Source organism: Falco rusticolus, chromosome 12, assembly GCF_015220075.1.
Source record: "Falco rusticolus isolate bFalRus1 chromosome 12, bFalRus1.pri, whole genome shotgun sequence".
In the NCBI taxonomy this organism is placed as follows: domain Eukaryota; kingdom Metazoa; phylum Chordata; class Aves; order Falconiformes; family Falconidae; genus Falco; species Falco rusticolus.
In genome coordinates this window covers 17417605-17445473 of record NC_051198.1, presented here as the reverse complement: position 1 = coordinate 17445473, position 27869 = coordinate 17417605, and the positions used below count along the sequence as shown (strand labels likewise).

At 39.5% G+C, this 27869-nt stretch overlaps 1 protein-coding gene across 1 annotated transcript in view; it reads left to right on the top strand.

Moving 5' to 3' along the window:
* PRKCE (protein kinase C epsilon) overlaps positions 1–27869 on the top strand; it is a 293855-nt gene that overhangs the window by 78788 nt on the left and 187198 nt on the right. Inside the window, exon 2 of the mRNA XM_037405769.1 lies at positions 24443–24506. Coding sequence (XP_037261666.1) covers positions 24443–24506 — 64 coding nt within the window. The remainder of the gene's footprint in view (positions 1–24442; positions 24507–27869) is intronic.

Here is a 27869-nt window from a genome sequence, read left to right as displayed (position 1 = left end):
TTTTTGTGGGTGTTTTTGTTGGTTTTGGTTTTTTTTTCTTCTCCCTTAACACTGTTCATTAATTAGTGGCCTGGGACGTGACAGATACATGAGTCTTTATAAAAACGATGGATTTATAATTCAATTTAATTTAACCATTATTGAAAAGCTCATATATGCTCTGAATATTGTTTGTCCTAAATCATCGAGATAGATTCGGACTTAGAAAAAATATTAGAAAACCATGAAAGATTTCCTTTTGTCTTCAGCAATTATTGTTCTGATAATATGCAAATGAGTTTTTCAATTACTTTATAAATGTTGCTCTATGGATTAGTACTACACTATGGTGAAAGCATAACTTTAATCAAGATTTTAAAATTAATCAGCTGACAGCACTCTGGAGTCTGATATTTTGACACAGAGCAAAAACTGTAAGACTGTGAGGGCTTTTTCGGTTAGTACTATAAAAAAGCTAACTGTCAAGTGGCTCATGTTAATATTTAATCATAAAATTAAATAAATGTGGGCAGTTATTTTCTGGGGCACATGCACAGTTTGCGTACTCAAAATGTCTTTTCTCTTTCTTTTTTTCCCCAAAGCAGGGAGCCTTTAAGAAACTGTTTCAGTAGGTTGAAAAATACTGCTGTACTTACTTGAGAGATAAAAATGGAAAAATGCTTTTTAATTCTGCTAGAAATTGGAATGCATCTGGAGGTTGCAGAGATGGATAAGAAAGGACAGCCTACTTACTAGTAATGGCCCTTGAGTGATGAGTCCTGGTGAGAGTGAGAAATCTGGGATTATATGTCTGTTCCTACATTTGTGTGCTGCTAATGGTATTTGTGCCAACCTCGGCTCAGTTTGTAATGGTTTAAATATACTTTTTCTAGTTTGCCTGAAATTATACTTCTGTCCTCAGTGTAACGGAGACTAGAATCAGGCCAGGTGTAAGCTCTGCCCTTGGTGAAGAAGCTGTTCCTACCATCAGAAAAGCAGTTGTTCTGCATGGGGCAGTGGGGAGGAGAGACTTGCGTGCGCTCTGCGTGTGCAAGTGTGTATGTGCACATGCACACCACAGATGCTGTGCAGGGTCAGTGGAGTTCCAGGGAAGTGCTTCATTATGCACCCTCTCATGAACATATGTCTATTCCCAGTGTTTCTGCTGTCATGTGTACTGGTACTAGGTGTTCAGGAACGGATAGTGAGTTTAAAAGTGTTACTGAATATAACGTAAGCTTTCTTCAGCTGAAACAACAGAGCGTTTTAGTTTTACAGTGTTAACAGGCTTGGGTTAGTTTGCATGATGATGAAGCAGTATAAATGGATAAAACCAATTTAATTTAAGCATGTAAGTAGTTAAATTGATTTTCAGTTTAATATGCTACAAATTCAGTCTTCAAAAGAGAACAGGGAAAAGAACTTGTATTGTGTATGCTGGTTCAGGTACCTTTCAGTTTTCTGGTTAAAAGTATATCATAGTATCTCTTGTTTCCTTTCAAGATAAAGTACATTTTTCTACAGTTTATCTCTCTCCCAGATTTCCTGTATATTTTCTAATACTGTGTCTAAAATCAAATTCCACTAATTCATTAGTGGGAATTAATAAATCCTTATACTGAAAACCTAAGGAGACAAAGCATCAGTGCAACCTGTGAATGGTGTCCAGGGAAAGGAGCAAAGTGTTTACCTTGAAATGCCAAACCAGGTTGTTATTCCTTGAAGTTCCCCAGAACAGGAGGTAGGTGTTCTATCCTGGAGCTGCTACGTGGGCTAAAATGTCTCACAGGCACACTTCAACATTACTGCTACAGAAGTAGTAATTCATTACTCCTGTTGAGAGCCTACATTGTCTTGTAACATTTTGCTGGAGCTACTCAACTGAGCTGAAATCACTATTGGCAGCAGAGTTGGACTTGATAGTGCGGGCATCTGATTCAGCTTATGATAAGGTCAATATTCTGGTCCACATAGTCCAATATTCTGTGCTGTTTTGGGTTGATTTTTTTTTTTTTTTTTCCCAAGGGGGTGTTGAGGATTTGGAGGCACAACAGAGGAGATTTTGAGTACTTGAATCCTCAAGGTGCATTTTGAAAACCTAGCCTCAGTTAACTTCCAGTGAAAGTTGTCCATATGTAGATAAATCAGCTGGTAGGTAGATGCTTATGAACTACAGTATTTCTATTTTTCTCTGTCCAAGCATGCTAGTAGTTGAAGGATGCATGTAGTTGAAGGGTTGCATGAGTAGCATGCTAGATGTTGTCTTCTAGTATCCTGGTCTTAAATGAAGTTTGAGTCTTTTCTGGTGGGTGATAGATCATGTGTGTCTTTCAGCTTTTGTTGCTTGAAATTATCTTCCTCGCTTGTTGTGCCTTACTGAGTCTTTGGCTATAGTTAGATCTCACAGGAGGATCTGTGTTTTAGGAGGAGAAATGGTAGTAGGAAGGAGGGTTTTGTTGCTTGAGCTGTGCAATGTGTCTTTCATTATTTCTACTTAGCTTTTTTTTTTTTTTTACTGTAAACAATGTGAATTTCTGTCAACAATTTGAGATATTTTTAGGATCACTGTATTGTATAGGTAGTAAAGATATAATTTACTGTTGTACTATGGGCAAAAAAAATAATCACAGTTCAGTCACTTTTTTACTTTTAAAATATCATTACGAGGGTTTAGTCAGTGAGTCTGTGACAAAGGAGCATGTCAAATCCTTAAAAAACTGGGGTGCCTAGATGACTCAAGTTGATTATTTATAAAGAAATCTTTTCTTTATAAAGTCTGCGTCATGCTTTTTTTTTTTTATTAAATTCATGCTTGACCTTGAACTGTAACATTGAAACACAGAATAGCTCAGTCAGTGTGGAAGCAGCAGGAACTAATTCAGCAGTTGAATTTGTGCTCAGGTTCAGATTAATCAGTAAGTGAAGTAAGACCCTATGAGGTCACTGTTGCCAAATTAGTGCTGTTTCTCTTTCATATATGTATTGCTTTCAGATTACTTTTATTCCCCATTGTAGTTTCAGAAGTAGTTTTGTTCTTTCTCTCTGTTGTAGACAGCTTATAACAATATCAAAGAAAAAGCTTGATTATAAAATTTGCAAGATTTCCTCTTCTTCTTTTCTTCCTATCACATGCTGTGAATGGAGAAGAAGTTTCAAAACTTTTCATGTATGTGGCAACTAAAAATGGATGTGTTTGCAGTTCTGAGAGACGGAACATTAACAAATGTTCTCCAAAGCCAACAGGTAATTCCTTGGCAATTCGTCAAGAAAGAACATGCAACCTAGGGGAAACCAGGCTTCTTGTAAAGGGAGCATTCTCAGCTCCAGGTGTATAAATCAAAGATTTCATGTTATGTACCGGGCTCTATTTTGGTGGGCTGGGAAATATAACCAGTTTTGTGTAGAAAGGATCAAATCATGCCATTCCTATAAAAGTTGTTGGAGTGTTCTTTTAGTGTAATAGGAGACTCCTCGACAGCTTTCCTCTGAGGGAAGGCAAGCATTTCTTCATGTTAGTTATTTCTTTTTCAGCTGCCTTAGTCTTCTCTCTCTTCAATAATAACATCAGAGAAAATCTTGAAATCTTCCGTGAATCTTATGTCTTGTAACACAGCAGTGCACAATTCTTTGCTTATCTGAAACTTTAGAAAAACAGGAATGTAGTGGGCACAGACTGCAGTGCCAACTTACTAGCCCTACTTCTGCCAAGTGAGGGTCAAGCAGATTTGCATCTTAATTCTTTCCTAATGTGTTTTTAGTAGGTACATCAAGACTGAACTCTTAAGAGAGGCTTAATGGATGTAATGTTTTCACATTCTTAGAGTCCAAAATCTTGAACTACTTTTATAATAGTACTTAGAGATCACAACAACTTATAAATATATCAGGTAGGTTGCATGGAAATTATGTGACTGCAAAATAGCAAAAATATGGCACAGCTGAAGTTGTAAAGAAGGGAAGAAAAATCTCTGTAGGGCCTTCAGATTAAAGGAACTGTGTGTTTTTGGAATAGGAGCTTGGCTTGTGTTTTGGAATAGGAGCATGGTGTTCCATATTCCTCTGTCCTTCAAAGTTGTAAGGGTTAGTATTGTTTTCCATTTGTGTTACTTACTTTCATTTGCTTATCTTCTGTCATCCATGAATTTGCACTTGTGCTATGAAAATAATACAACCTCATGAGCTGCCCTTGCTGTCCTGCTTGCAGGCTGCAAAGACAGCCGATGACAGCGCTGAATGCCATTTATTCAGTAGGAGCCACAGTGCTGGGTGTTCCCTGCAGTCACTGAACAGCTTCAGGCACACCCAGGGTCCCAGATAATGCTGATTTAGTAACACTCTGCTAGAGGTTCGGATTTAATGTGCAAAGATGTTTCTTGTGCATATGAAAGTTCTCATCCTGTGCAGAAGCATTTCCAAGAAGAGAGCAAAAATAAAAATAACAGGGAAGGCTTTTTGAATGGTTGCTTACCCCTTTTTCAGTCCTTAGCCTCCCACAGAGCAGTAGTGTTTTTCTACATTGGAAATTATTTCTGAAGATTATTCTACGTGGGAATTTTATTTATATTTGTCAAAGTTTGAGGAGTTAAAAAAAATCCACAGTGTTTGTGTACACTGTTTTTAAAGTATGAAACGTAAGCTAAATCTGGACTAATCTCTGTAAACTAAAACTGGATCAATTTTTCAGATAGAGATTTGTGGACTAGTGGGTTTGTTTAATACAGTATGTAGAAACCACAGCTTATATCTCTGCTCAGTGTCTTGATTTCTTCAAGTAGCAGGTATTAATCCCCACTTCTAATCTACAAAATTTGTCTTAGTATGCAGTTTCATTTTTAGTTTCAGGGTATTTTATTATTGGTATTTGTATGATGCATACAGCTATAAAATGAGTAAGAGAATTAATTAAACCTTAGGTTTGGAATGCTGCACTCAAATACAAGTCCACTGAGACATTCCTTTTTTGAGTTTGCTAAAATTAATGAAATTTAAAGAGAGAAGTTTTTTTTTTTCCTGACAGATTTGAGCCTAGCAGCATTGGAATGGTATTAAAGGTTCTGTGGTAGAGCTTCAAATGGGACTTCATTCAGCATTCTTGTTGAAGTTTTCCTCATTTGAAACCTACTCTGTATTCTTCTGATGGTGCTTTCCAGGGATAGCTACATGTGGTTTCTAATAAACCTGACTCATAAAAGTATCCCTGACTGTCATTGCATGGGCATCTTTATTTTTGTCATTCAATTAGTGACACAGTAAAATCAATGCATCACAAATAACGGAATGAGACAGAGGAAAAGCATGGACATCCTGATAACCATTACTGCAGTACCAGACATTTTCAAGGAGAGTAACCTTGAGACAGGTAATTGGATGGTTTTCCTGTTACGTGTATTCAGGTTCTTAAAGGGATCAAATATCCTTTTCTGGAGTATGTCAGCCTTGTATTCTGTTTTTACTGGCTTGATCTCTTTGTGGAGCTTTTGTGGAGCTGTTCTCTAGCAGTAGAGGTAGTCATGAGAGGGAGGTGATTTAGGGTAGAGAAACAAAATACTGTGCCAGTAAGGGCATAATTTCTTTCTGTCTTTCCCCAGATATGTTTGCAGTAAACATGGAGCCTTTAGGTCTGGCAGATATTTTTTTTCCCCTCTTTTAAAACCTTTGGATGACCAAGCCCAAAGAAGCTATCTGTGCAAAAGACTCAGAGTCACTGGCAGTGGTCTAATACGAACTGCAGTGGGTAGGAGGTTTGGCAGTTTGGTTGGTTTTGTGCAGCTCATTATCTTCGGGATATCTTTGGAGTTCAGCTGTTTTATTTCTAAAGGGTGATTCAGTCGTTGCTTCTAGGATGCAGCTGAGTAAGCCCACTGCGCTGCTGCCATGTTCTCCAAAAGCTGCTTTCAGTTTTGCCTTCAGCATCTCAAAGCTTTCTGGAAGGACCTGCTGTTTGCAGAGTTGAGCACTGCAGTAGCTTTTAGTTTCTGTTCATTGATGGTGGCTCACAGTCCTCTAAAGCTGGGGTGGAGGGCAAAGCTGCCGTAAACTAGCAGCGTTGCAATGCGTGATCCTTCACAACAGCTCTTACACTGCCATTAAACTTGATTTTTTTATAGGATTTTTTTGCAGTATGAACTCAGGAATTATCCTGATTTATGTACAGAGTAAGGGGAGGTAAAAGGAGGATAAGTAGTTGAACCTAAAGCATACAGTGTCGTTTGATGTGTGCTCTGCTTGCTTAGCCATCTGAGAAGGAAGTAATTTTTTTATATATATTGTATTACCATTTTAATGCCTTTATAAAGGAAACACTACTAAATATTGACATGGTGCAGAAATAACAGTGATTTACATGTCTCAAATCTTGATACTCAGTAATATTTTTAGAAAATGACAAATATACGTAGTAATAATTAAATGTAAATAATAGATTTTATCCTTAGCTACTGAAATCTTGTTGTATAAAAGTATCTTTTCAAATAACTGCTTAAATTCCTAGGAAAAGCTACAATAAAATAGGAATTCAAGAGCCAGTGTAGGAGGGATTTGAATTAGTTGTTGCTGTAATAAGTTAATTGGACTGTGGTTCCCAGAATAAGCTGCTGTTTCTTGAACACTCAGGATTAACTAAAATTTCCAGCATATAACAGATAGCTCTTCACGTTATAAAAATGTGCCCTGGTCCACGGTTATAAAATCAAAGCCATGTGTGATGCAAATAACTCTGAGTGAAATATTGATTCATTGATTGTTAGTTAATTCTGTACCTGAAAAAAAAATCCTTGAAGTGTTGGTTGTGCAGACAGAATGTCAGGTCTCAAAATGATGCTGACTTTTGTGTGTATTCTCTTTTATTCCAGTATTGCTTTTTCTTGCCAGAAGGTGTGTTAGAGCTTGTGAGATCTGTGCAACATGCCTGTGCACTAGGAGAGCTAGTCTTCCTCTGTTGTTTTTAATGTTAGCATGTCTGCTGCTGCATGTATTTTTCACCGTGCATTTTTTATAACAAATGTTTAAGGGAGGATGGGAACCTTATGTCATTGAAATGATGATAAAATAAGTTCAAGTGCACTAATCAGGACTCAAGTTCATGCATTGCTGAGTTGGAGTGACAGCGAAGTGAAATAAAAAGCTCCCTTACTTTGTGGTAAATCTCTGGTAGCAGTCAGAAAAACTGTCACTGTCTAAATTGAATAAAACACTACAATTTTCAGAGGAGTGAAGGGTGCAGTGGGTGAGGAGTTTCAGAAGAGCCCAGTGTGGCTGCCAGGTTGTGCCTTCTGCTCACTTGTAGGGTGTTTCGCAGAAGCACAGAACAGTTGGGGTTGGAAGGGACCTCTGGAGGTCATCTAGTCCAACCCACTGCTAGAGCAGGTTCTCCTAGGGCAGGCTGCACTGAGTTGTGTCCAGGTGGGTTTTGAATGTCTCCAGAGGAGGCTCCACAGCCTCTCTGGATAGCCTGTTCCAGTGCTCTGTCACTCTCAAGGTGAAGAAGTTTTTCCTCATATTCAGAAGGGATTTCTTTTGTTGCAGTTTATGCCCATTGCCCCTTGTCCTACCACTTGGCACTACTGAAGAGAGTCTGGTCTCGTCCTCTTGACGCTTGCCCTTAAGATATTTGTAGATATTGATAAGATCCCCTCTCAGTCTTCTCTCCTCCAGGCTAAACAGGCCCAGCTCTCCCAGCCTTCCCTCATCAGGGAGATGCTCTGCTGGACCCTCTCCAGTACTTCCCTGTCTCTTGAACTGGGGACCCCAGAACTGGACACAGCACTGCAGATGTGGCCTCACCGGGGCAGAGTAGAGGTTCCTCCGAATGCACCCCAGGGTCCCATTGGCCACCTTGGCCACACGGGCACACTGCTGGCCCATGGGCAACTTGCTGCCCACCGGCACTCCCAGGTCCTTGTCCACAGAGCTGCCTTCCAGCAGGTCAGCCCCAGCCTGTGCTGGTGCCTGGGGTTGTCCCTCCCCAGGTGCAGGAGTCACCTAACCCACACTGCCTGACCCTACCGATGGGGACGTTATGGGGGACAGGGTCAGAAGCCTCACTGAGGTCAAGCCCCTATCTCCTCATCTACCCAGCCAGTCATTCCATCATAGAAGGCTGTCAGGTTGGTCAGGCATGATTTCCCCTTGGTGAATTGATGTTGACTGTTCCTGATGACCTTCTTTGTCCTCACATGCTTCAAGATGACCTCCAGGATGAGCTGTTCCATCACCTTTCCAGGGATGGAGGTGAGGCTGACCAGCCTGTAATTGCCTGGGTCCTCCTTCTTGCCCTTTTTGAAGACTGGAGTGACATTGGCTTTTCTCCAGTCCTCAGGCACCTCTCCTGTTCTCCATGGCCTTTCAAAGATGATGGAGAGTGGCCTGGATATAACATCTGCCAGCTTGCTCATCACTCATGGGTGCATCCCATCGGGGCCCATGGATCTGTGGGTGTCAAGTTTGCTTAAGTCATGTCTAACCTGATCCTCCTTGACCAAGGCGAGTATCTTCCTTTCTCCAAACTTCCTCTCTTGCCTCCAGGGTCTGGGAAACCGAAGGGCTGGCCTTTGGCAGTGACGACTGAAGCAAAGAAGGCATTCAGTACCTCTGCCTTCTCTCTGGCCTTCATCACCAGGGCACCCACCTCATCAGCAGTTTCAGTTTCAGGGTGTACCTGTTTTATAGATGTTACTTGGATGCCTGTAGGATCCTGACTGTTCGAGAAGTAACAGCTCTCCTTGTTGCTGGATTAGGCAGACAGTGTTCAGCTTTGTCATTAAGTGGAAGAAACTTCATTAAAATATTTCTAAAATACCATGGTAATGTTTCAGGCTTATTGTTGGGACTGTTCATGGTGTTAAAACCTGTTGATTTTCTTTTACAATGATCCAGGATGATTATGCGAACAAATTGCAGGTCAGGGTTCAGATTTAACCTGTTTCTTATCAGGTTTGAAAAAATAAAAATAATAATAAAAAATAACCAATGTTCTTTAAGACGTTTTAAAAGTAAATCAGGAATTGTAAGGTTTTTTTCCTCAGCCTTTTCTAAGGTATATGGAAAATGCTGCTAAATTGCATTACTTCAATTCTGAACACACAGTTCTAAAGTTGCATATCTGTTTTTTCTTATTTTCTTCTGGACAGTATGAAAAAAAGACCAAATTACCCAAAATTAGTCACTTCTCCACGGCTGAATACCAACTACTATTTGAGCCAGATCCTGAGAATGCTAATTTATCCTTTTATCTTTACTGGATCCCACTGCATCTTTATCTTCAATAGTTAACAACTTTATTAGCATGCATGCATGTATGTATGTATGTTGAATTTTTAGAAAGGGAACCTTTTTTCCTTGATGGAGGAAATGATTTTGTAATGGGATAAATTGAAAGCACTTTTAAAGGCAGCTGCTTTGCAGAGAATGAAATCTGAAACAACCCAAAAGAGAAATTGTGTAGGCTCCTGGGAAAAGTTAAAATGCAGTGTATTTGACTGAGCCACAAGGAACAGATTGGATAGGGTCAGAGAATCAGAAATGGAAACAGTCCAAAACTCTCACTCTGCAGTATAACACAGACATCATGGAGATCTACAGGATTCCCCAGAGAGGTTTACTTAAAGGAGGGTTGCCGGGATGGTTAACGAGGTCATACTTGTGTGTGAATCATTTTCATCTTTGTTACTAGTAAGAAAAAAACCACTGTGTTAAAGGGGTGAGAGGAGGGAGGAGGGACACAACAACAAGAAAATCCCAAACCCACACACTCAAAACCTTTCTTCCCCAATACAAGGGTAACTTTCCTTCCTCTTTTGTCTTTGAAGTCTCTGCAGTAAAGGGACTGTTGCTGTTGCTCTGGATATTTGGGAACTCTTTCTGCACCTCTAAGCAAAAAAAATATATATGTGGCTCCTATTTCAGATCACCTTCAAGATAAATCTTTTCATGTAAGACTGGAGAGAGAGTTTTGAAACAAACTTTGATAGGGCTAGGTTTTGGTTATAGGGCTAGCCGAGGCAGAGATTTCTGCAGGCTCTGCAGGATAGTGCTTATGCAAATTGTAGGCCAACCAGAGATGGAGGAATGAGAAACAAGGGTATCCAAAACTTAGATGCATTCTTGAAGATGCCTATCCTGTCTGCCTCCACGCTCCTTACAGATGACAGATTTTTCATGACACTTCCCCCAAGTGTGAAATGATTCCTCCTCCTTCTGTAGGCTGCACATAGGAGGATTTATGGGTGGTCAGTGTTTTAAAAACTGGTTGGAAATTGAGGCAAAAAGTGTACCAAAGGCTGGATAGACTTGCTGCAAGGCTTATCTCTGCCCTCTCTGTGTGGAATTAGAATTACAAAACCTCATGCTGTAAGCCTCAAATGGACATGTTTTTGTAAATCCAAATGGTAAGGTTTGGGGAAAGTGATAGATGCACCATAGCAGAAGTATGTGCAGGTTTATCGATAGGCTACAATAATGACTGATTAATTGTAGTCCATTTAGCAGTTCAAATAAAGCTGTTAATATGGCAGGATGCCTAGAACCTGCAAACTCCAATGTAGGTAATGGTAAAGAGATCAGAGTCTAATTGCATAAAGGTGCTAAGGAGAGCCTGAACTCTTTAGAATTTGAACGCTAAATAAGAGTAATTATAGGAGGTGAAATAAGCACGTGAAGGGTGAATTAAGTTCATTGCGCAGGGTAACCCAGCAGGTCCGTAGCAGAGCTCCCAGTAGGATTTCTGAAAGCATTCATATTTTGAAGAAAATTCTTTATAGGGAGAAACTCTGAGCTCACTGGTTTTCCTTAAATAAAAGGAACAATGGGAGGTTACTTAATTTGGGTATGTAAAGTACCATTTAAAAGTTAAGGGCTTTTTAATCCTAGAAGGGTAAAACAAGAACTGAGGGCTAACCTGATGGATTAATATGAGCAGCAAAGCACATATTTCTTTTCACATTAAGTGACAAACTAGTGAAATGAGTTAGCAAGGGATGTAGCAGATCCTTCATCCCTAGACATTTCCAGAAAAGATGCAAAGTTAGCTTGGCTTGATAGAAGACTAAGTAGGCAGCGTGCTGTGCTCTCCATTACCAGAACTGGATCGTTCTTACACATTCAGAACTAAATTTTAAGATCTAAATGAACAAAAATTCTTCAGTTATCCTGAGTTTGGTTCCAGGAGACCTGACTAGTTGGCTGTATAAAATCTAACTGAAGCTCTTTCAAAGAAATTACCTAAACCTGAATACTCTTGTATTTAAAAAACCAACCAAACAAAACAAAAAAACAGTTGATTTATAAGCATTTTTTTCAAAGAACAAAATCCAAAATGTAAATGAGTGCACTTCCTATTTCATCATGAACTAAAAGAGGAACAACCACATTGCTGCAATACAAAGCAGGTCAAGTGTCGGGGCGTGGGTGTGTGTGCGTGCACGTGGAATTTTTGTTGACACCCCACCCCCCCCCATATCCAGGAAATACCGGAAAACTTGCATGCATGTCTGAAGAGTGAGATTTTTAAACAGGTTAAGCCAGCATCTTTCATGCCAAACTCATATCTAACATGTGAGAACTCCACATGTGATTCAGTTTAAAACACTGCAGTAAATGAAAATAAATGCTAAAGAATAATACCAGTAAATGCACACACACTAGGATGTGTTTGTTCTTAGGGAGTTTTGAAGATGTGTCTGTTCCTGGTGTGCCATTTCTGGCTGGCGTACTCTACTCTGCTGTCTAACTTTTCAGGAACAGTAATAATAGCAGTGGTTATTTTTGCCGTTTCCTTTTCTGTAACTTCTGTATTCAAGATGTTACATTCAGGTCTATCCATTTTATGGAATATAGGTTGCCTGGCAGCACGTGTCAAGCTAATAAATTTTATTTTACTTGGGTTTCCCTTTCGCGTTTAAACATGGGTAGCATGGTCTATAGGCAGTTCCCTGTTCAGTTTTTCTTTCAACAAAGTGTTTTGTAGCTGACATCCAAGGAATCTTGGAGTTGCTCGGCATTTGTTATGGCTAAACCTGCAGAGGAAGTCCAAGTGAATTACAGATAATTGTAGTCCTCAGGATAACCATTTTGTTAACAGAATGAGCTTCATTAATCTTTCTAATCTGATAATTAAACGGAGGTTAAAACATCAGAACAAGGCAAAAACTATGTTAAAAAATAAACCACTGTTCAAGGGTATCTAAAGTTCTTATTGTAGTAAAGGGAAAAAAAACCCCAAAAACAAAAGAGAGAATGTTCCAATGATATTTTCTACTGTAAATAAAAATTCTGGTTCTTCTGGCATTTTTTTTGAAAGGCATATGGGATAGCACTGGGGGCTATGTTTTCTGTCAAATTTTTGAGGTATTTCTTGCCAATTCTGAATCTTTGTTCAAGAAACAAACAAAAAGTTGTGTTCAAGAAACAAAGTTGTGGTGCTATTATTGAATTCACTTTTTTCAGAGATTGAATAATTGAACATACATAAAATATGAATAATTTTATGTGATTGAAGCTGCCACATTTACTAGTGAAGTGTTTGTCTAATAACAAAGTTTTAGAAATGAACTTTTTCTTTAGGAAACAAGAATGACTTTGCTATTTAGATATTGGACTGAGACTTGAGAGGTGCAACCAGTTCCCGGTCTGTTATAGGCATCCCTACTTAAAACCCTAGTGTGGAAAGGGTGATGGACAGGGAAGTTGGGGGTCTCTGGGGGGTTGATGCAGGTAGGGTGTCATTGCTCTGTGCGTGTGTTCAGTATGGCAAAGGACTAAGGTATCTGCGTGGCAGCCAATTTCTGCAAGTACTGCTTGCAGTTGTGTGTGTCACATAGTGTGAAGGCAGAATGAAGTCTTTCATTCTAAACTGAACAAACATTTAAAAATATTTTAATTTAAAAAAAAAGCAAAGATACTTTTGCAAGTAACTGGTATTTTATTTTCTTGATTCTGTTTTCTTCTTCCTTTTTTCAAATTTCTTTAAAATTTAACTTTTAGTATAACTTGAACAAAGTCTCTCAATTGATGGAATTCTTGGCATGCTGTAAGTAGGAGAGCTATTTCCAGGAAGGATACTTCTGTTTAAATACTTGATGCCAATTCTGTTTTACTATTGTGGTTTGTATATCATGCAATGTTTGTTTATTGTAATGTCAGTGTTTATTGTAAAGGCAGCTCAGGTTACAGATACATATGTGAAAGGACATAGAGAATATTTGTGTAGAAAGTACTTTTTCCTTCCATCTTCACAAGCCAACAGAAGAATGTTTATTTGTAATTCTTGAAGATTGTGTATTCATGTTTTCATCTTGGAACTTTCTGAAGAATATTCTTTTTTAAACTGGGAAATAAATATTTCTGTGGTATTTTTGCAATCTCCTTCCCTTTCTTTAGCCAAATTTAAGTAATTCTATAAGGTGACTATTCCTTTTTTGCTTGTATTTCCAGTTTCTTTCCTCAAAAATAGAAGGTATCTGTGGTGAACCTGAATAGGAAAATAGGAAACACATTTTAAAAAATTGCTTTAAATTTACTAAAACAAATCAATTACAAAGATATCGAAGCAGAGACATCTTATTTTAAAAAATGACAAGCTTGCAATTTCCTGGATGAATAATAAACCATCTTAAGTTATAATGTTTTTGGTCTCTAGATTTAAAATCTGTTTTAGACTCAGAGTGAAGTTAAAAGAAGTAGAATATGGCTGTGTTTCCAGAATAAAATTTGGCATTTTTGGAGTAATTCTAGTATAACTTTGTTCTTGAAATATAATTTGACTTCTTTTTGTTTGCTTGTGACAACTTCATGCCAATTCTAAGCTGTGTATGTAATTTTTGTCTCCATATGTTCCCAAGATTGTGTCTCTTCCCTAGGTCCTTTGTTCTTCTCATTCGTGTTTTTTTATTTAAGATATTTTGCTCCCTGTGTTATGTTATGTCATGAGCTTGCCTAAGTTCTGCCTACCTGAAGTACCGTTCTCTGAGTGGTGTTCAGCAGTGCTGACAGGTTGATTATAATCCAGAATTTCATGAAGGGTACGCTAAGGTAAATTACTAAGTAAAACAGTGATTTTTGTCACGTTAAAAGACCAGTTTTGCAAAGAAAGAAGAGCAGTTTGGATGCTGGAGAATTTTCAGGCAAGCCTTGATAGCCTTTAGAGATGCTTCCTACAATAAGATATTGTTTGTTTTCTGGAAACTTGGGGGGAAGAGCTTAGTAATTTGTAGCTAATAAATGAGATAAAAGATGCCTTTGAGCACACCTCTAGGGCTATCTTAATTGCATATTCTGTAGTTTCAGCCACCAGTTGGGGGCTGGGGGGGGAGGGAGTCTTATATCTAAATCAATTTGACAAAATAGAAGATTAAGAATTTACTAGTCAGTTTTCTCTGCTGATAAACCCTGGCTTGCAGCTGATGTTGGCGTCACACATCAACAAGCTACTTGAAAGTTCCAGTGAGTGTCATTAAAGTACAGTTTGTCCATTTGCAGCAATATTGAGTCAAGCCATTTCCTTCCTAATGGAGGATTAATTTCTATTGTGAATACAAATAGAGAGTACAATTAATGTGGTTGCCTTTCAGATAAGAAAGGCCTCTAGTCCTTTCTTCCCAGGGAGCTGAACTGAACTCAAACTCATAAACAGTTGTTGTTGTATTTTTTTTTTTTTTAATTGGAACAAATCCTAGATGTGAGTTTTGTTGCTAACTGGAACAAAGCCAGCACAGCTTTACTTACAACTGAACCTGAACTAGAACTGAACCAAAGTGGTTTCAGTTCCCTGCTGCTGGCTTCTAACTGGATAACTGACAATTGTAAATCCAGTAGGACCTCTCTTGAAAGTTACTGAAAGGTGTTGTGCAGTAGTGTTTGAATGACTGAAAACATGAACCTCTTGTGGGAAGGATCTGAGGTCAATGCTGAAGTGTTTGCCTCGTCTGTGTTGAGGTTTCATGTAAGGCATACTTATTTTTGAATAGTTTGTTTGGGAAGATCTTCCACATCAATGACACCCTGGTTTGAGTAAAGCTGTCAGCTGCCTCAGAGTTGGTGTCATCAATGTTCCTAACTTTTGTTTTAAAATACAGTAGGTTTATAGGCAAGTTCCAGAGTCTGTCTTTTCTATAGTGGGCTAGAATAAGATTCACAGGTTAAAAACTGCAGTGCAATTTCACATGATCTAAATATCACCATTTCCTAGCACTTATCTTGCCTTTGGAAATGTTGTCCTTCATTTAAAAGAAGATTTGAATTTACGCCACATTAGTTTTGGATCTTCCAACTTTTGACCTCCTTGATTTTTGAGGTCTAAAAATGAGCACAGCTTTTTCCTTTATTCTTTGTACGGTAATGCTGTGTGGATATTCCCGACTATATACTGTCTTTCCCAGACTGTACCTGGCATGAGGAGAGCACAAGAAAGCAATTTTTCACTGTAAAGAAAAGAAAAATACCATACGCTTTACAGGAAACAGGTAGCATTGCTTTGATATCTTAATCTGTAAAACTTAACAGAAGTTAAGTCTTACTTAAGGGAAGTAAGGAAACACGGAAGTTACTTCAAGAAGTAAGGAAAAATGTATGCAGTGCACCAAAACTGTTGTATATGACCAGGAAAAGTACCAGTGAATCCTAAGGTTTATCCTCTGCTTATCCAAGTACTTACTGTTATGCAAATACCTATCTCATAAAGATTGTCCAGTGTTGCAAAGGTGTCTACTCAGAGGAAATACTACTGCAATTTAGGAGAAACTCCAAATATCTGTGTGAATAAATCATCACATGTGATTGATTCCTGTGACTGAACAAATGTGCCAGCTAGGACTTTGGCTTGGCGTATGGGCAGTTGGGTTATCTGAAATTGTACTGTAGTAAAATAATTTGACAGCATTTATCACTTTGTGCTTGCAGTCCTGATTCTTTCTTCAGCATTTTATTCCTAGAAGGGAGGGGGTTACCTATACACCTGTTTGTAGTTCTGTAGGATGACATTAAAAAATGTCCATAAGCAAGACGATAAATGTGTTTTAAATAATTTATGTCAGCTAGTTATTTCCTTATGGTTTGGACAGTGCCACTGTACCTAATGAATCAAAAAAAAAAAATGCTCTTGAAAAGCCTTGTGATGAAATTACAGGTCAAATTTTACCACATTATGCAGCTCCTTTATTCTTAAATCCAATAACAATCTAAATGCATTTAGCAGATGTTTCAAGCGAATGGCTTTATGCAGGCTTCTGTTTTGTAGGTGGTTTTACTGTCCTTTTACTCAGGTCTAGTTGAATATTGTTCAGCCAAACCCAGCTCTTATCCATCATCCTTCATGTTACCTCTGGGCTTGCATAGGTTCTTTGTACTTTACCTTCATTACTATTACTAAAGTAATGCAACCTCTGTTTCTAGTGTGGAGACGGTTATCGTACAGTGAAAATGTACTGTGTAACTCTGGCTTGTTCCTCTGCCTTTATAAGACTCACTAACAGAAGACATTTTACATCATCAGATAACCGTACTGGGTTAAATAAACCAACAAAACAGCACGCACATGTGCCTGGAACACTCATACTGGTATGAGTCTCCATGGAACTGTTATGTTCAGAGTGCCCTGAGTGGTTAGTCTAGGAAGTCTTGTCTTTTAAGATTATTGATTTCTTTTTCCACTCGTGAAGAAATTTCTCTGTCTGATTTATTTCCCTCGCTCACGAATTCTGATTGTAGGTATTTAGAAGCCCTAACCAGTTTGGGTATATAACTGTTGCAGACCTTAATAATAGTTAATACCTTGTGCCATACATACTCTAACCAACTGAAGCTTTTAAGAAAGTGACGACAATCTCTTCCTTCCGATCAGGGAGTCAGAAACCTGGTTTTGTACAGTGACCCTCACGTGGTCATGCTGCTTCATGCCTTTGCAGCTGTTTGTACTGCTCTGCTGTCTTGTTGCATGTAAATATAGCCATCTGTCCAAGTCCACCTTCTGGACTCTACCAGAAAATGAGCCATGAACACCGTAGTTCCAGTACGGTGGTTCACAGAAGGTATTCTTCCTTGTGGGGCTCAAACTGAGCATGTGAGTTCTGGGTGTACAGATGTGCATGCTTGTGCCCAAGCACACGTGCATTCGTGTGTCACCATGCATTCAAAAATGTTCCTTCGTCAGTGCCTCAGAGGTCTTAGGTACAGCGGATTGTGGAAGATCAAAGTTGTATCCCGTGTGATTCAGGGCACTCAATTGAATATCGGTATATGCTATATTAAGTAATAGAAGGATTCTTGTTTCAGAATTGCTTTGTGAATACTGTGGTTGTTTCAGCTGAATCTTGTTTTTCCCTGGCTGCTTCTGTTCTGTATTATGTCTGTGCATGTGTCTGGCACTGGAAAGTGTTTGATCTTTTCTGTAGGTCATGCAAGATGTTTGATGTCTTTTTGTTGACTTTTGGGTATGAGTAAATAAATGATAGAATCCCCTGTGGTCAAAATTTCTTAACTTTTATGTATATCATTGTGGTCAATTACAATGCGGCAAGCTGTGTTAAGTTTCTCTGTAATTGTAATAATCAAATATGTAACATTCATAATGAAACTCAGATTTCCAAACTTTGTGGTGGTGCACTGGCTCTGAAAGAGACCTGCTTTCTTTGGCCAGAAGACCAAGAGGCTGCGGGGGGAAAAAAATCATGGAGGTAAACAGAGATTCTAGGGAAGCTTTCTCAACATGTTTTCTGGACAATTTCTATAAAAGTCAGGTTCACTTCATGTCATGAATGATCTAACATGTGAAATTTGTTAATTTTCAGATAATGTTATTAAATAAAATTTTCTCGGCTCTTTTGCTGACCTTACGGAGCCTATTACAAAGCTATCCATTTTAGGTTGAGCTTGCTAGGGATTCAGGTGTAAATGCTGGGGGAAGTTTGCAAGTTTGGTCTTACCTCTAGCTGTTGTTTTGGTCAAGAATTTGCTTCTGTTCTAGTAATCATATCATGCAAACATAGAATCATTTACATTGGAAAAGACCTTTAAGATCATCAAGTCCAACTGTTAACCCAGGACTGCCAAGCCCACCACTAAACCATGTCCCTAAGCACCACATCTATGTGTTTTTTGAACACCTCCAGGGATGGTGATTCCAGCACCTCCCTGGGAAGCCTGTTGCAATGCTTCAGGGAAGAGATCTAATACCCAACCTAAACCTCCCCTCACGTTTCTGTCCCTGAGGCTGTTTCCTTTTGTCCTGTCACTTTTTACATGGGAGAAGAGACTGACCGCCCTGCTGCCTGCAGCCTCCTTTCAGGGAGCTGTAGAGAGCAGTCGCATCCCCTGTGAGCCCCCTTTTCTCCAGACTAAACACCCCCAGTTCCCTCAGCTGCTCCTCACAGGACTTGTTCTCCAGCCCCGTCCCCAGCCCCTGCCCGGCTCCGGACACGCTCCAGCCCCTCAGCGTCCCCCCTGCAGTGAGGGGCCCAAACCCAGCCCAGGGTGCGAGGTGCGGCCTCACCAGGGCCGAGCACGGGGACGGTCACTGCCCTGGGCCTGCTGGTCGCGCTGTTTCTAACACAAGCCAGGAGCTGTTGGCCGCCTTGGCCACCTGGGCACACGGCTGGCTCATGTTCAACCAATGATGGTGGCTTTGAAAGTTTTTAAATTACTTGGTCTGCAGCCATTTTGACTATATTGAAAAGTGTCACTATTAATGTTTTCTTTTATATTCAATAAGTTAAAACAGGTATTCTATTAGCTATTAATTGAAGCAGAAAAATCTTGCAGTTAAAGAACAATACACAGCACAGACTGTTTCCAGTCATTTTCTATTAGATTACAACTCTTCCGATTTACTTAGAAGTTTTCATGGAAATAGTATTTTATCAAAATTGGAGAAGTAAATGCCCTTAAAAACACCAGATGTAACCCCCTCAGCCTTTGCAGATATCAGCTCTTTAAACAACATCCCTTCCCTCCTCTTTTCAGAGAAATTGTTCAAAGAGAAACTTTCTGTTATGCTGTGCTCAGTAAGGGTTAATACATACTGACTTCTCAAGTCCTGCGTGACTCAAATAGCCATCTGCAGTGACAGATCATGTGCTTTGGGGTTTATGCTTTAAGCTATCCAGATATCAGATAATCCTAGAACATCACAACAAGAGGTGCAAAGCAGGTTTTATGATTTAATTCTTATTGTTTGTGCAGTTGCTTGTTGCTTATGCAGTCCATTTAGGTTTACACTGTTGCCAAAATCCTAAACAGCTTCATGGTTGAAGGGGTTTTACTGGGTTTCATATACTGTCTAGCTAAGGAACAGCAAGAGTAAAACTTACTCAGCCTTTATGCTATTCATTTATGCAAAATGCATTTTTCTATTGATTGTTTGTTTCAGATCTGAGATTTATGCCAATGACTGTCCTTAAATTTCTCTTGAGACAAGCTGGCATTTAAATGCATATAGTGCACCTAATCTTAGTTGATGTTCTGGTGTTGGAACATGAATGGCTGATGAACTCATGATCAAAAGAAAACATATGGTACTGGGGCAATGAGCCACTGAAGATAGCAGTTTATCACTTCTTTGAAACAGGTCTCTGTTTGCTCCACAGGGCATGCAAAATCTCTGTGCTGGTGCTATCAGCTAGAATGAAAAAAACACCCTCAAATGTTAATGGAATGATTCAGGCTGTACAGTGGTCAAGAACATAATCTTGTTCATATTCAAATATGAAGTATCGGTGCAACCGGAATAACTGCATAGCATATTCTGATCTTCCTCATCCCTGTAAGATTAGAGAGAGTGTGTGGTTTCCTTAGCAAAATCTTAGTCTAAGACAATTCTGTCTTGATTTTCATTTTTTTGGGGGTGGGAATTACATCTTGCATCTGAGAGGAGGAAAATGGTGAACTTCTAAACAAGCTTAGAACTCATTTTTTTCAGAACACTTTGGAGTTAAAAGCTTGCAAAAAGAAAACCTTGAGGAAAAGCTGAACTATTTTCACAGTCTTTTGTGTAGTTTGATTAAATTTTGCAGTACTTCAGAGTTACCCAAGAATTGTGATGCTCTGGAAACGCTGCAGAGAAATGTTTAAGCAGTTTTTTTGTTTGATATTGTTTTCACTGATGAGTATTCACTGAATGGAAAAGAGAGGAAATTGCATCTTAGATATGTACCCATTAAAGTTCTTTAAACAAACAAAAAACCCCCAGCTTGGGCATCTCTGGTAGTGTAGGAAGACTGGATGCGTATCGCTTGACAAAGGGAAGCTTAACTGAGGAACAGAAGAAACGGTCCAGTGGGCAGTCTGGGCCTCCAGAGACCAGAGTTCAGTTCTTGTTTAACTGTAGACTTCTTGTATGGTGTTCTGGCAAGTCATTTAGTCTAGCTGGTGCCTTTGGGAGTATCTCATTTTACAGATGGGGAACTGTCTCAGAAGGGTGTTGAAAATAAAATCCATTAATGACTGTGAAACTATATAAATGCCTTCAATATGCTGAAACTTGGCCATGGCTTCAACGCGGGATTTTTCCTCTAAGTATGTCTGGTTTTATGGATGGTTGCCTTTTGTTCCCTGAAACAGGCTACTAATATGCTTTATTCATGCCTGGAGCTTTTCAAGATCTGTTCTGCTTTCCAGCAATCATTGTACTCATCTCAATACACTGCCACATCAGGATCCTTTTAGCAGCATAGAAGTTGTTTAAAGTACCTCCACAATTAATCTTATTTGCACCTACTAAAACTGTATTTTACCAAAAGTCACAGCAATAGTGTGGGCCAAGATAAACTGCTTTGGTAATCAAACATTTTGCTCAGTGATAGTTGTTATATCTTTTGTTAGATGTGAAGTATGTGACATGTATGTGCAAGGCATATATTTTTCAGTGTATCTTGCTTACAGCAAAGCTGCTGTTATATCATCTCCTCAGTCCCATCTCTGGCTTGCATCTTGCCTTGTTCCCTGTTGTCCTTCTGAACAGTCATGTCTGTTTAGTTATCTTCTCATGGTGTCTCTCTGCGTGTATAAATGCTTGGCTGCTTTCAGAGAGAAGTATTTTTAGTCAAAGAGAAGGGTCAGAATAAGAACTGCCATAATCAGACTATTTCTGTTGCATTCAGGGTGTCTGTTACATTCAGCTGAATTTGGCCAGTCATTCTGTTTCTGGTTACATACGTCTAAGGGCGTTTCACATGTAGTAATTTTCAGGGCATTTGGTGAAAAATTCCTGGAAACTTTAGATTGTGCTGTATGCATCCTTTGTTACTTATTTATAAAATGACATTGCATAGTCTCTAACTTCTTCAAAGTGTTGTTTAATGTGCAGATTCAAGGAAAAGGCATGTAGTTTATATTCTAATAATCTGACTGTTTTGAGGGTATTTATACACTATGTTTCTAGGCATTAAATTAGAAATGTTTTATGCAAAATTAGAATTGAATCAGTCCTTCTCATTCCACACTTGATTTGATACGTGAAAGACCTGAGAACAAAAGAAAGATTCCTGTTGATTTAGGGGATTCTGCTTTTTTTGGGGTGTTCTTTTTAGATGTAAGGTCAGCTGAGGGAACTGAGCTACCAGTTTCTGCAAAATTACTACTTCCTGTGACTGATGGGACTGTCAGTGTAGGTACTCACTGAAATGAAATGTGGGTATTTTATACATGTAAAATCAGAACATGTCTATTTCATTCTTACTGGTATTAGAATGTTTTCAGACTGAAACATACTTTCTTTGTGAAAGAGACTCCCTTTTATAAACAGTTTGTTCTGCTTAGAGCATCAGCAAAAGTTCTGAATCAAAATCATTAAGCAGCATTTCTAATAAATGGTATGTGAGAACAGTCCACTTGATGGGTAATGGAAATGTGGGTTCAGTGCTGCAGTCTGGTTCCCGAGTTGCTTCCAAAGCCATTTGTACTTCAGTGGGCAGAACAGAGATTTTGTGATGGTGATCACCAGCTTCTCCAGATGCCTGATTCTTCTGCAGGGATGGTGTTGCATTTTTGTTTGTGCATGTGCACACTGGGATTTTAACTGCATAAAGTATTCTGCTGAAAGCCTAACCATGCAGTACATAGTGCTGATACGAACAGAGTATTACAGACATCTGTTGAGTGCTATAGCAGTTTTTCAAAAGCCTCTCTCTGCATAGACATCAAAATTTATTCATGCACCTGTGCCTCTGATCTATTTTTTCTCGTTAAAAAAACTGCAAAGGGAGAGGAAGAGTATTTCAAAATCAGTAGCTTTATTGAAAAACAAAAAACATCCTCCACAAAATGTCCCCCACAAAACCCATGCTACCAGTTCAGAAACTGTTTTATTTATGGAAAAACACTCCACCATGATTTCATTTTCCTCTCCTCTGAGTAGCCACTGGCCTTGCTAACACCTACGTCCTGCCTGGTCTGTTCACAACACAGCTGCTGAGGTCATTTTCTTGATCTGTTGGTCTGATGACATCAGCTGGAGCCGTGCGCTCCTCTGCCGGCTTGCTCCCGAGTTGCGCAGAAGCATTTTTATGAGAAACTGCTTGGTGGCCGGAGGAGCTTGTGCATCTCACATCGCCCCGATGTGTGCAGCAGCCGTGGCCCAAAGGAGGAGTAAAAAAGCAGGACCCCCCCTTGTAACGGCCCTCTCAGGTGCGGAGAGAACCTGGAGGCAGAACAGGTGACCCCATGAAGCCGCACGCTGAACATAGGTGGGCAAGCCCTGGCATAGCCTGGACATTTTGGCGTCTGCTTCCTTTCCTCATTTACTGGCTGGTTTGTGAAGACCAACAGATTGCTCTCCCAGGTTATTAGTGTGAATTGGTGACCCCTGATTATTGTCTTATTCTGGTCGAGTGCCCTCCCCTGAGGTGGCTGGTGACGCAGGAGGCAGCTCTGTGCCATGGCGGCGAGGCAAGGCCCACCTTCCCCTGCTGCGTGGGGAAGCCACAGGCTCTGTGTGTGGTTGCCTTGCTGTAGTACAAGTGTCAGGAAAGTGAAGTTCTGGGGTTTCTGGAGAGCCCAGCTTGGCCAGGCTGGGCGATGAGGCACATGAGGTGTCTGTTTGGTCTGGCACCAATGACACATAATCCTACTGCTTTTTCACTTGGGGGAAGAATGGGGCTTTTGGGGGCACGTCTCCTTTTCTCATTTTCTCACCTGCCCTGTGTACCCCAGTTTGGTATGTGGCAGGCATGAACTCAAGTCCCTTGTGAGTGCCAGGGCCCTGGGGGCACCAGCAGGCCCCAGTGTCACTGCCAGGCCCCCCTACCCTGCCCATGGCCCAGGACCCCATGTCAGCACCTGGGCTTTCAGCCCCTGCCCCAGCAACACCGTGTCCCAGCCTGGGCCTGGCACTGTCCTGCTCCCATCCCCGGGGAGGTGTCTGATGCCGGGGGCTGGGGCTGCCCTGGTGCCTCCCTGTCTGCCCACTCCTGGCTGGAGCACTGGGGCATAGGACAGGCCCTGGCAGGCATGGCCCCCCCGAGGCACCCTGGCAGCGCACATGAAATTTTATCTGTGTGCTTTGCTTACTAAAATGGACTGAAAATACAGTATTCATGTATACCATGTTGCTTTACTCACTCTCTGAAATTGTGTGAGAGCTGTCATGTGACAGTAAGAGCTATTGATTACATAGTGTTTTAGTTACCGTTTAATTTTTGAGAGATGGGTGGCAGCAAAAATTGTCTTTTATGTGTGGGGCACCATTAAGATACTCAAATCCAGCAGTATTTAGAGTTGCTGATGAAATGTATGGTAAAATACAGCAGGATTTGTAATGAGCTCTTTATTGCAGTGCCTAAACGTACAGGAGCTTATTCTCACAGTCTGTGAGAGTATAGTGGCTTGATACTGAGCACCTGTATTTCATGCTGAGAGAAAGTGATCTCCCTAAGACCAAAGACTCCTTTAAAATCTACCAGAAGGGTGCAGAAATAAATAAATTTTGTATTTCAAAATAAGAGGATAAAGCATGTATTTCTTTCTCCCAGTGGGAATACAAAGGGGGTATTATAAACACGTGTTAACCAGCCGTCCGAGCCCTGTGTGTTCGTTTCCCCTGTTCTGTGACCAGAGCTGATCTGTCCCCCTGGGATCTGAATAGGTCACAGTGTTGTTTTTCACATTTGCATAGCTGGGCTCAGTATGAATTACAGTAAAAAAAATTATTCGATACTAGCACTTTTTAACTTATTGCCTTGTTTCCTTGGAAACAGTGGTGCAAACGTATGGCAGAACAGTGTTTTGAATATTTGATTTGTAAAATTCACTGGGCTAAAGCTTTCCAAGTGTTGAGGGCACACACTTCTTAACTTCAGTGAAGGTGCAGGGTCCTCAGGGCCTCTTTGTGAAAGGAGGCTCTGTTGGTAGTGAACTGTAGACCTGCCCATGTGTCCTGCCTACACCTTAGCTTCATGAGTTTTGGAAACTGTTTCCTGCATGTGCAGTCACTTGCTTTGGGAGCCATTCTAAGTTTTACTTCTAATTCTCTTCTTGATTGCAGATTGACTTGGAGCCAGAAGGGAGAGTGTATGTCATCATAGACCTTTCAGGATCATCAGGTGAAGGTAGGGACTTTCAATCTTTTATCTTACTCTTTCATGAATGGCATCTTCCAAGGGCCTCAGCAGTAGAAGTATTGGAGGAGGTGCTGTGCCAATATCCTCTTAAATCTGTATGAGCTCAAGTTAAAGTGAACACATTTTGATGTATCTGCCTGTGAATCAATAAGCAGTCGCAGTTTATCTTACCCTGTTAATCACTAATGGTAACAATACCAGCTAAAAGGATGATGATGAAATGAGAATAGCTTGACAGTATTAATTATCAAAAGAAACTTCCAAATTCTTACTTTTGGACGAATGTACCAATGATAAGATATCAAAGGAGTGTGTGTGTGTGTGAGCTTATTTGCTTTTCAAGTTATTCTCATATTTGATATTTTTCTACTAAATGCTTTTATTTGCAAGTAAAGTAATGACCAAGCTATTGTAATGATACATGGTGTTTTCATTTTTATGATATAGCAGTTACATGTTGGAAAAAAACCCAAAGAAAGATGGAAGAGAAATATTTATTAAACGATTAAGATATTTTTCTGCTGTTAACTGGGAAGAGTGTCAGGTGGTATATGGTGGGAATAAAAGAATTTATGAAGAAGCAAATTGGTTTATCTTAGTCATGGTTTTGATGACAACCTGACCTGTTGAAATGGCCTAGGTGGCTGGTTTAGGTTTGCGTATTTTAAAATTATGTCCACTGATCAGCTTTCCCCAGTAGCTTATAGAGCTCAGCTAAGTGACATTTTCATTGCTTCACAGTATGTAAAGAAGATTTATGTAAACCCTGACAGGAGCTGAAACAGAAAATGTTATGAAATGAAATGAAATGATTTTGGCTGGCACAGTTGAGAAACAGCGGAAGAATGCATTTATATTTCTGTTCTTCATAATGAATTGTTGTGCTCTGACCAATTAGTAACAGTTGCTTGCAAACCCACATATTGCTATAAATGCTGAATTTTAAAATCAAAGCAAGCTATTATTTAAACTTCACCTTATAGCCACATTTTGTACCCACATAAAATATGCTCTGCCTTTTTTTCTTCCTGCATATTGAAGAAAATATCAGTTGAATAGTAGTTTCCACGTGACTTGCTAATGACATGCCAATAATGGAACTAAAATGTGGTTAAAGATGGTGTAGTTCTGTCTTAGAGCAGGTAGATGTTCCTCCAGCCTTCCATTGGTAGTTCTTGATACCCAAACGAGCATTGTGTTACTGTTCCATCACAAGATGCATTCAGGTGTGTCGGACTGTCAAAGAGCAGGAAGAACGGTGTTATGCTGTTCTTCAAAAGTTCTTTAAAACTCTATAACCTTTTATACAGGAAAATAAAAAATGGCTATGGTAATGTCTCCTATATTATGTAGTGCATTACCCTGTGACACTTGAAAGGGCTTAGAAGGAAATTTGCAGAACTAGAATTTGTGTTGCTATGTTAGCATTGAAGTGGAGCACTTGAATGGAGACAGGCCACTGAGGGGAAAAAAGCTTACGAAATACTGTCTTATGGGAAGCCCTTGGAAAAACCAAGAGGCTTTAGTGAGGGTGAATTTGATAGAATCCTTCAGAAGCTGGTGTGCTTACAAAATGAAGTAGAACTTGTGTTTTAGAGCTTTCCCAGCCAATTTAATAACCATGGAGAAATGTTGTGTAGAAGTATTGCAGAATTCTCTAGGAAAGTTAGTTTTCCTCACAAGGGAAATTGGATCACGTTTGTACAACTGTTCATAAACTATTTTAGTGGGGTTTTTTTAGCGATGTAATGAAATCCTGTTTTTAGACTGCTTTAGTAGGGCTGAAGTCTAGCTAATTTTGGATGAGTCCCCTCTCACTTCAGCTGTCTTGGTGAAGAACCCTGTTTAACTTAACAACTGTATGCATCGTTCTGTAGTGAATAGAAACACTTAACCCACATGTAAAGTAACTTATTCTACATATTTAAAAAATGCCTATTTAATTTGGTTTATGTAGATATACTTATATAAATATGTATGTAAATAGAATACATCTGATATGTATTTTATGCGTTTCAGTGCGGCAGTTCACTGTAGTTGATCTGTATGCATTGCCTATAAAATGAACATAAGATTCAAGTTAGACTAAATGCATGACTTCTGAGTGGCTAGGGCTGGTGATTGCTATTTTTGACTTAATTTGTTAACTAGGATCTTGTTTTTGAACTCTCATCTTCATTGTGAATAGCAACAGGGTACGTAGCATTCTTTTCATGGTCTGAAAATGAGTATAATTTTTCATTTCAAATTCTGGAGGGGAAAAAAAATAGCAATTTATGAAAATAAAAATACCTATAGCAACAATGTTACCTGGAGGAAGCAATCATGTTGCATGTAACTCTGTTAGCAGTATTTAAAAAAAAAAAGGCAATAAAACATTTTTTTTTGATCCACTGAGATGTAGTATATACATGCCAACCAGTATTGTCCTGTAATTCTGTGTACTGGAAATCAGACTTGTTTCTTCTATGCAGGTTTCTGATTATCAGCAATCAATAACATAATTCAGTTATCTGGCACATCTCAAAGATTTTTAAGATAGATATCCAAATTCTGTTTTGGTATAATTGACTTAAGGTTAGTTGAATCCATTAATATGGGCAGAGAACTTTGTCCTCTATTATACTGCCTCTGAGAGGCAGAAGTCCTAATTTTGCAAGTGAACCCTTGTGTGAATAAATTGCTATGTAAGTCAAAAGTTTGCATATAAAATCCTAAATAGTAGGAAAAAAAGAAACACTTTCTTTAGTAGTATGTTCTCAATATTTTTAGTATGCTTTTACAGAATATTGACATAAGATGTTGTTGCCATATACCTGTTAATATTCAATTGTCCCTTACTCGCAGCTGCCAGATTGCTTACCCCTCTGCTCCATTTGACTTGCATGGCAAAACAATGAGAACAGTTCATTGTTATAAGCAGACTTCCTGAACAGAAGTACACAATTACTCTTCCTCTTCCCCCCTCCTCTAAACTGAATCATTCATGGAGTTTCATCATTTGAGTGGCTTAGGAGTACAGAACAGATGGAAATACGGCAGCTTACAAAAGGAGGTAAAGAGCACTTCTGCTTCCCCCTGTCACGTTGAGACAGACTAGTTAAGAGACACCCATAGATAGCAAAGCCGCCTTTGCTGCCAGATGCTGATATTGCTACTTGCAATTTTTTTCCCATTCTAAAGACAAGCTATAAATCCATGGGAGGTCATAGTGCTGTGCCAGCTTCCTATATTGTGAAATTTCTTTCAGAAGCTGCCTGAAGGAGAAGCTCTACTCCTCCAGCACTAACAGTGCACTTGTTAGGGGACAGCCTGGAAAGCCCAAGGCTTTAGACAGCTCTCCACTGGGTG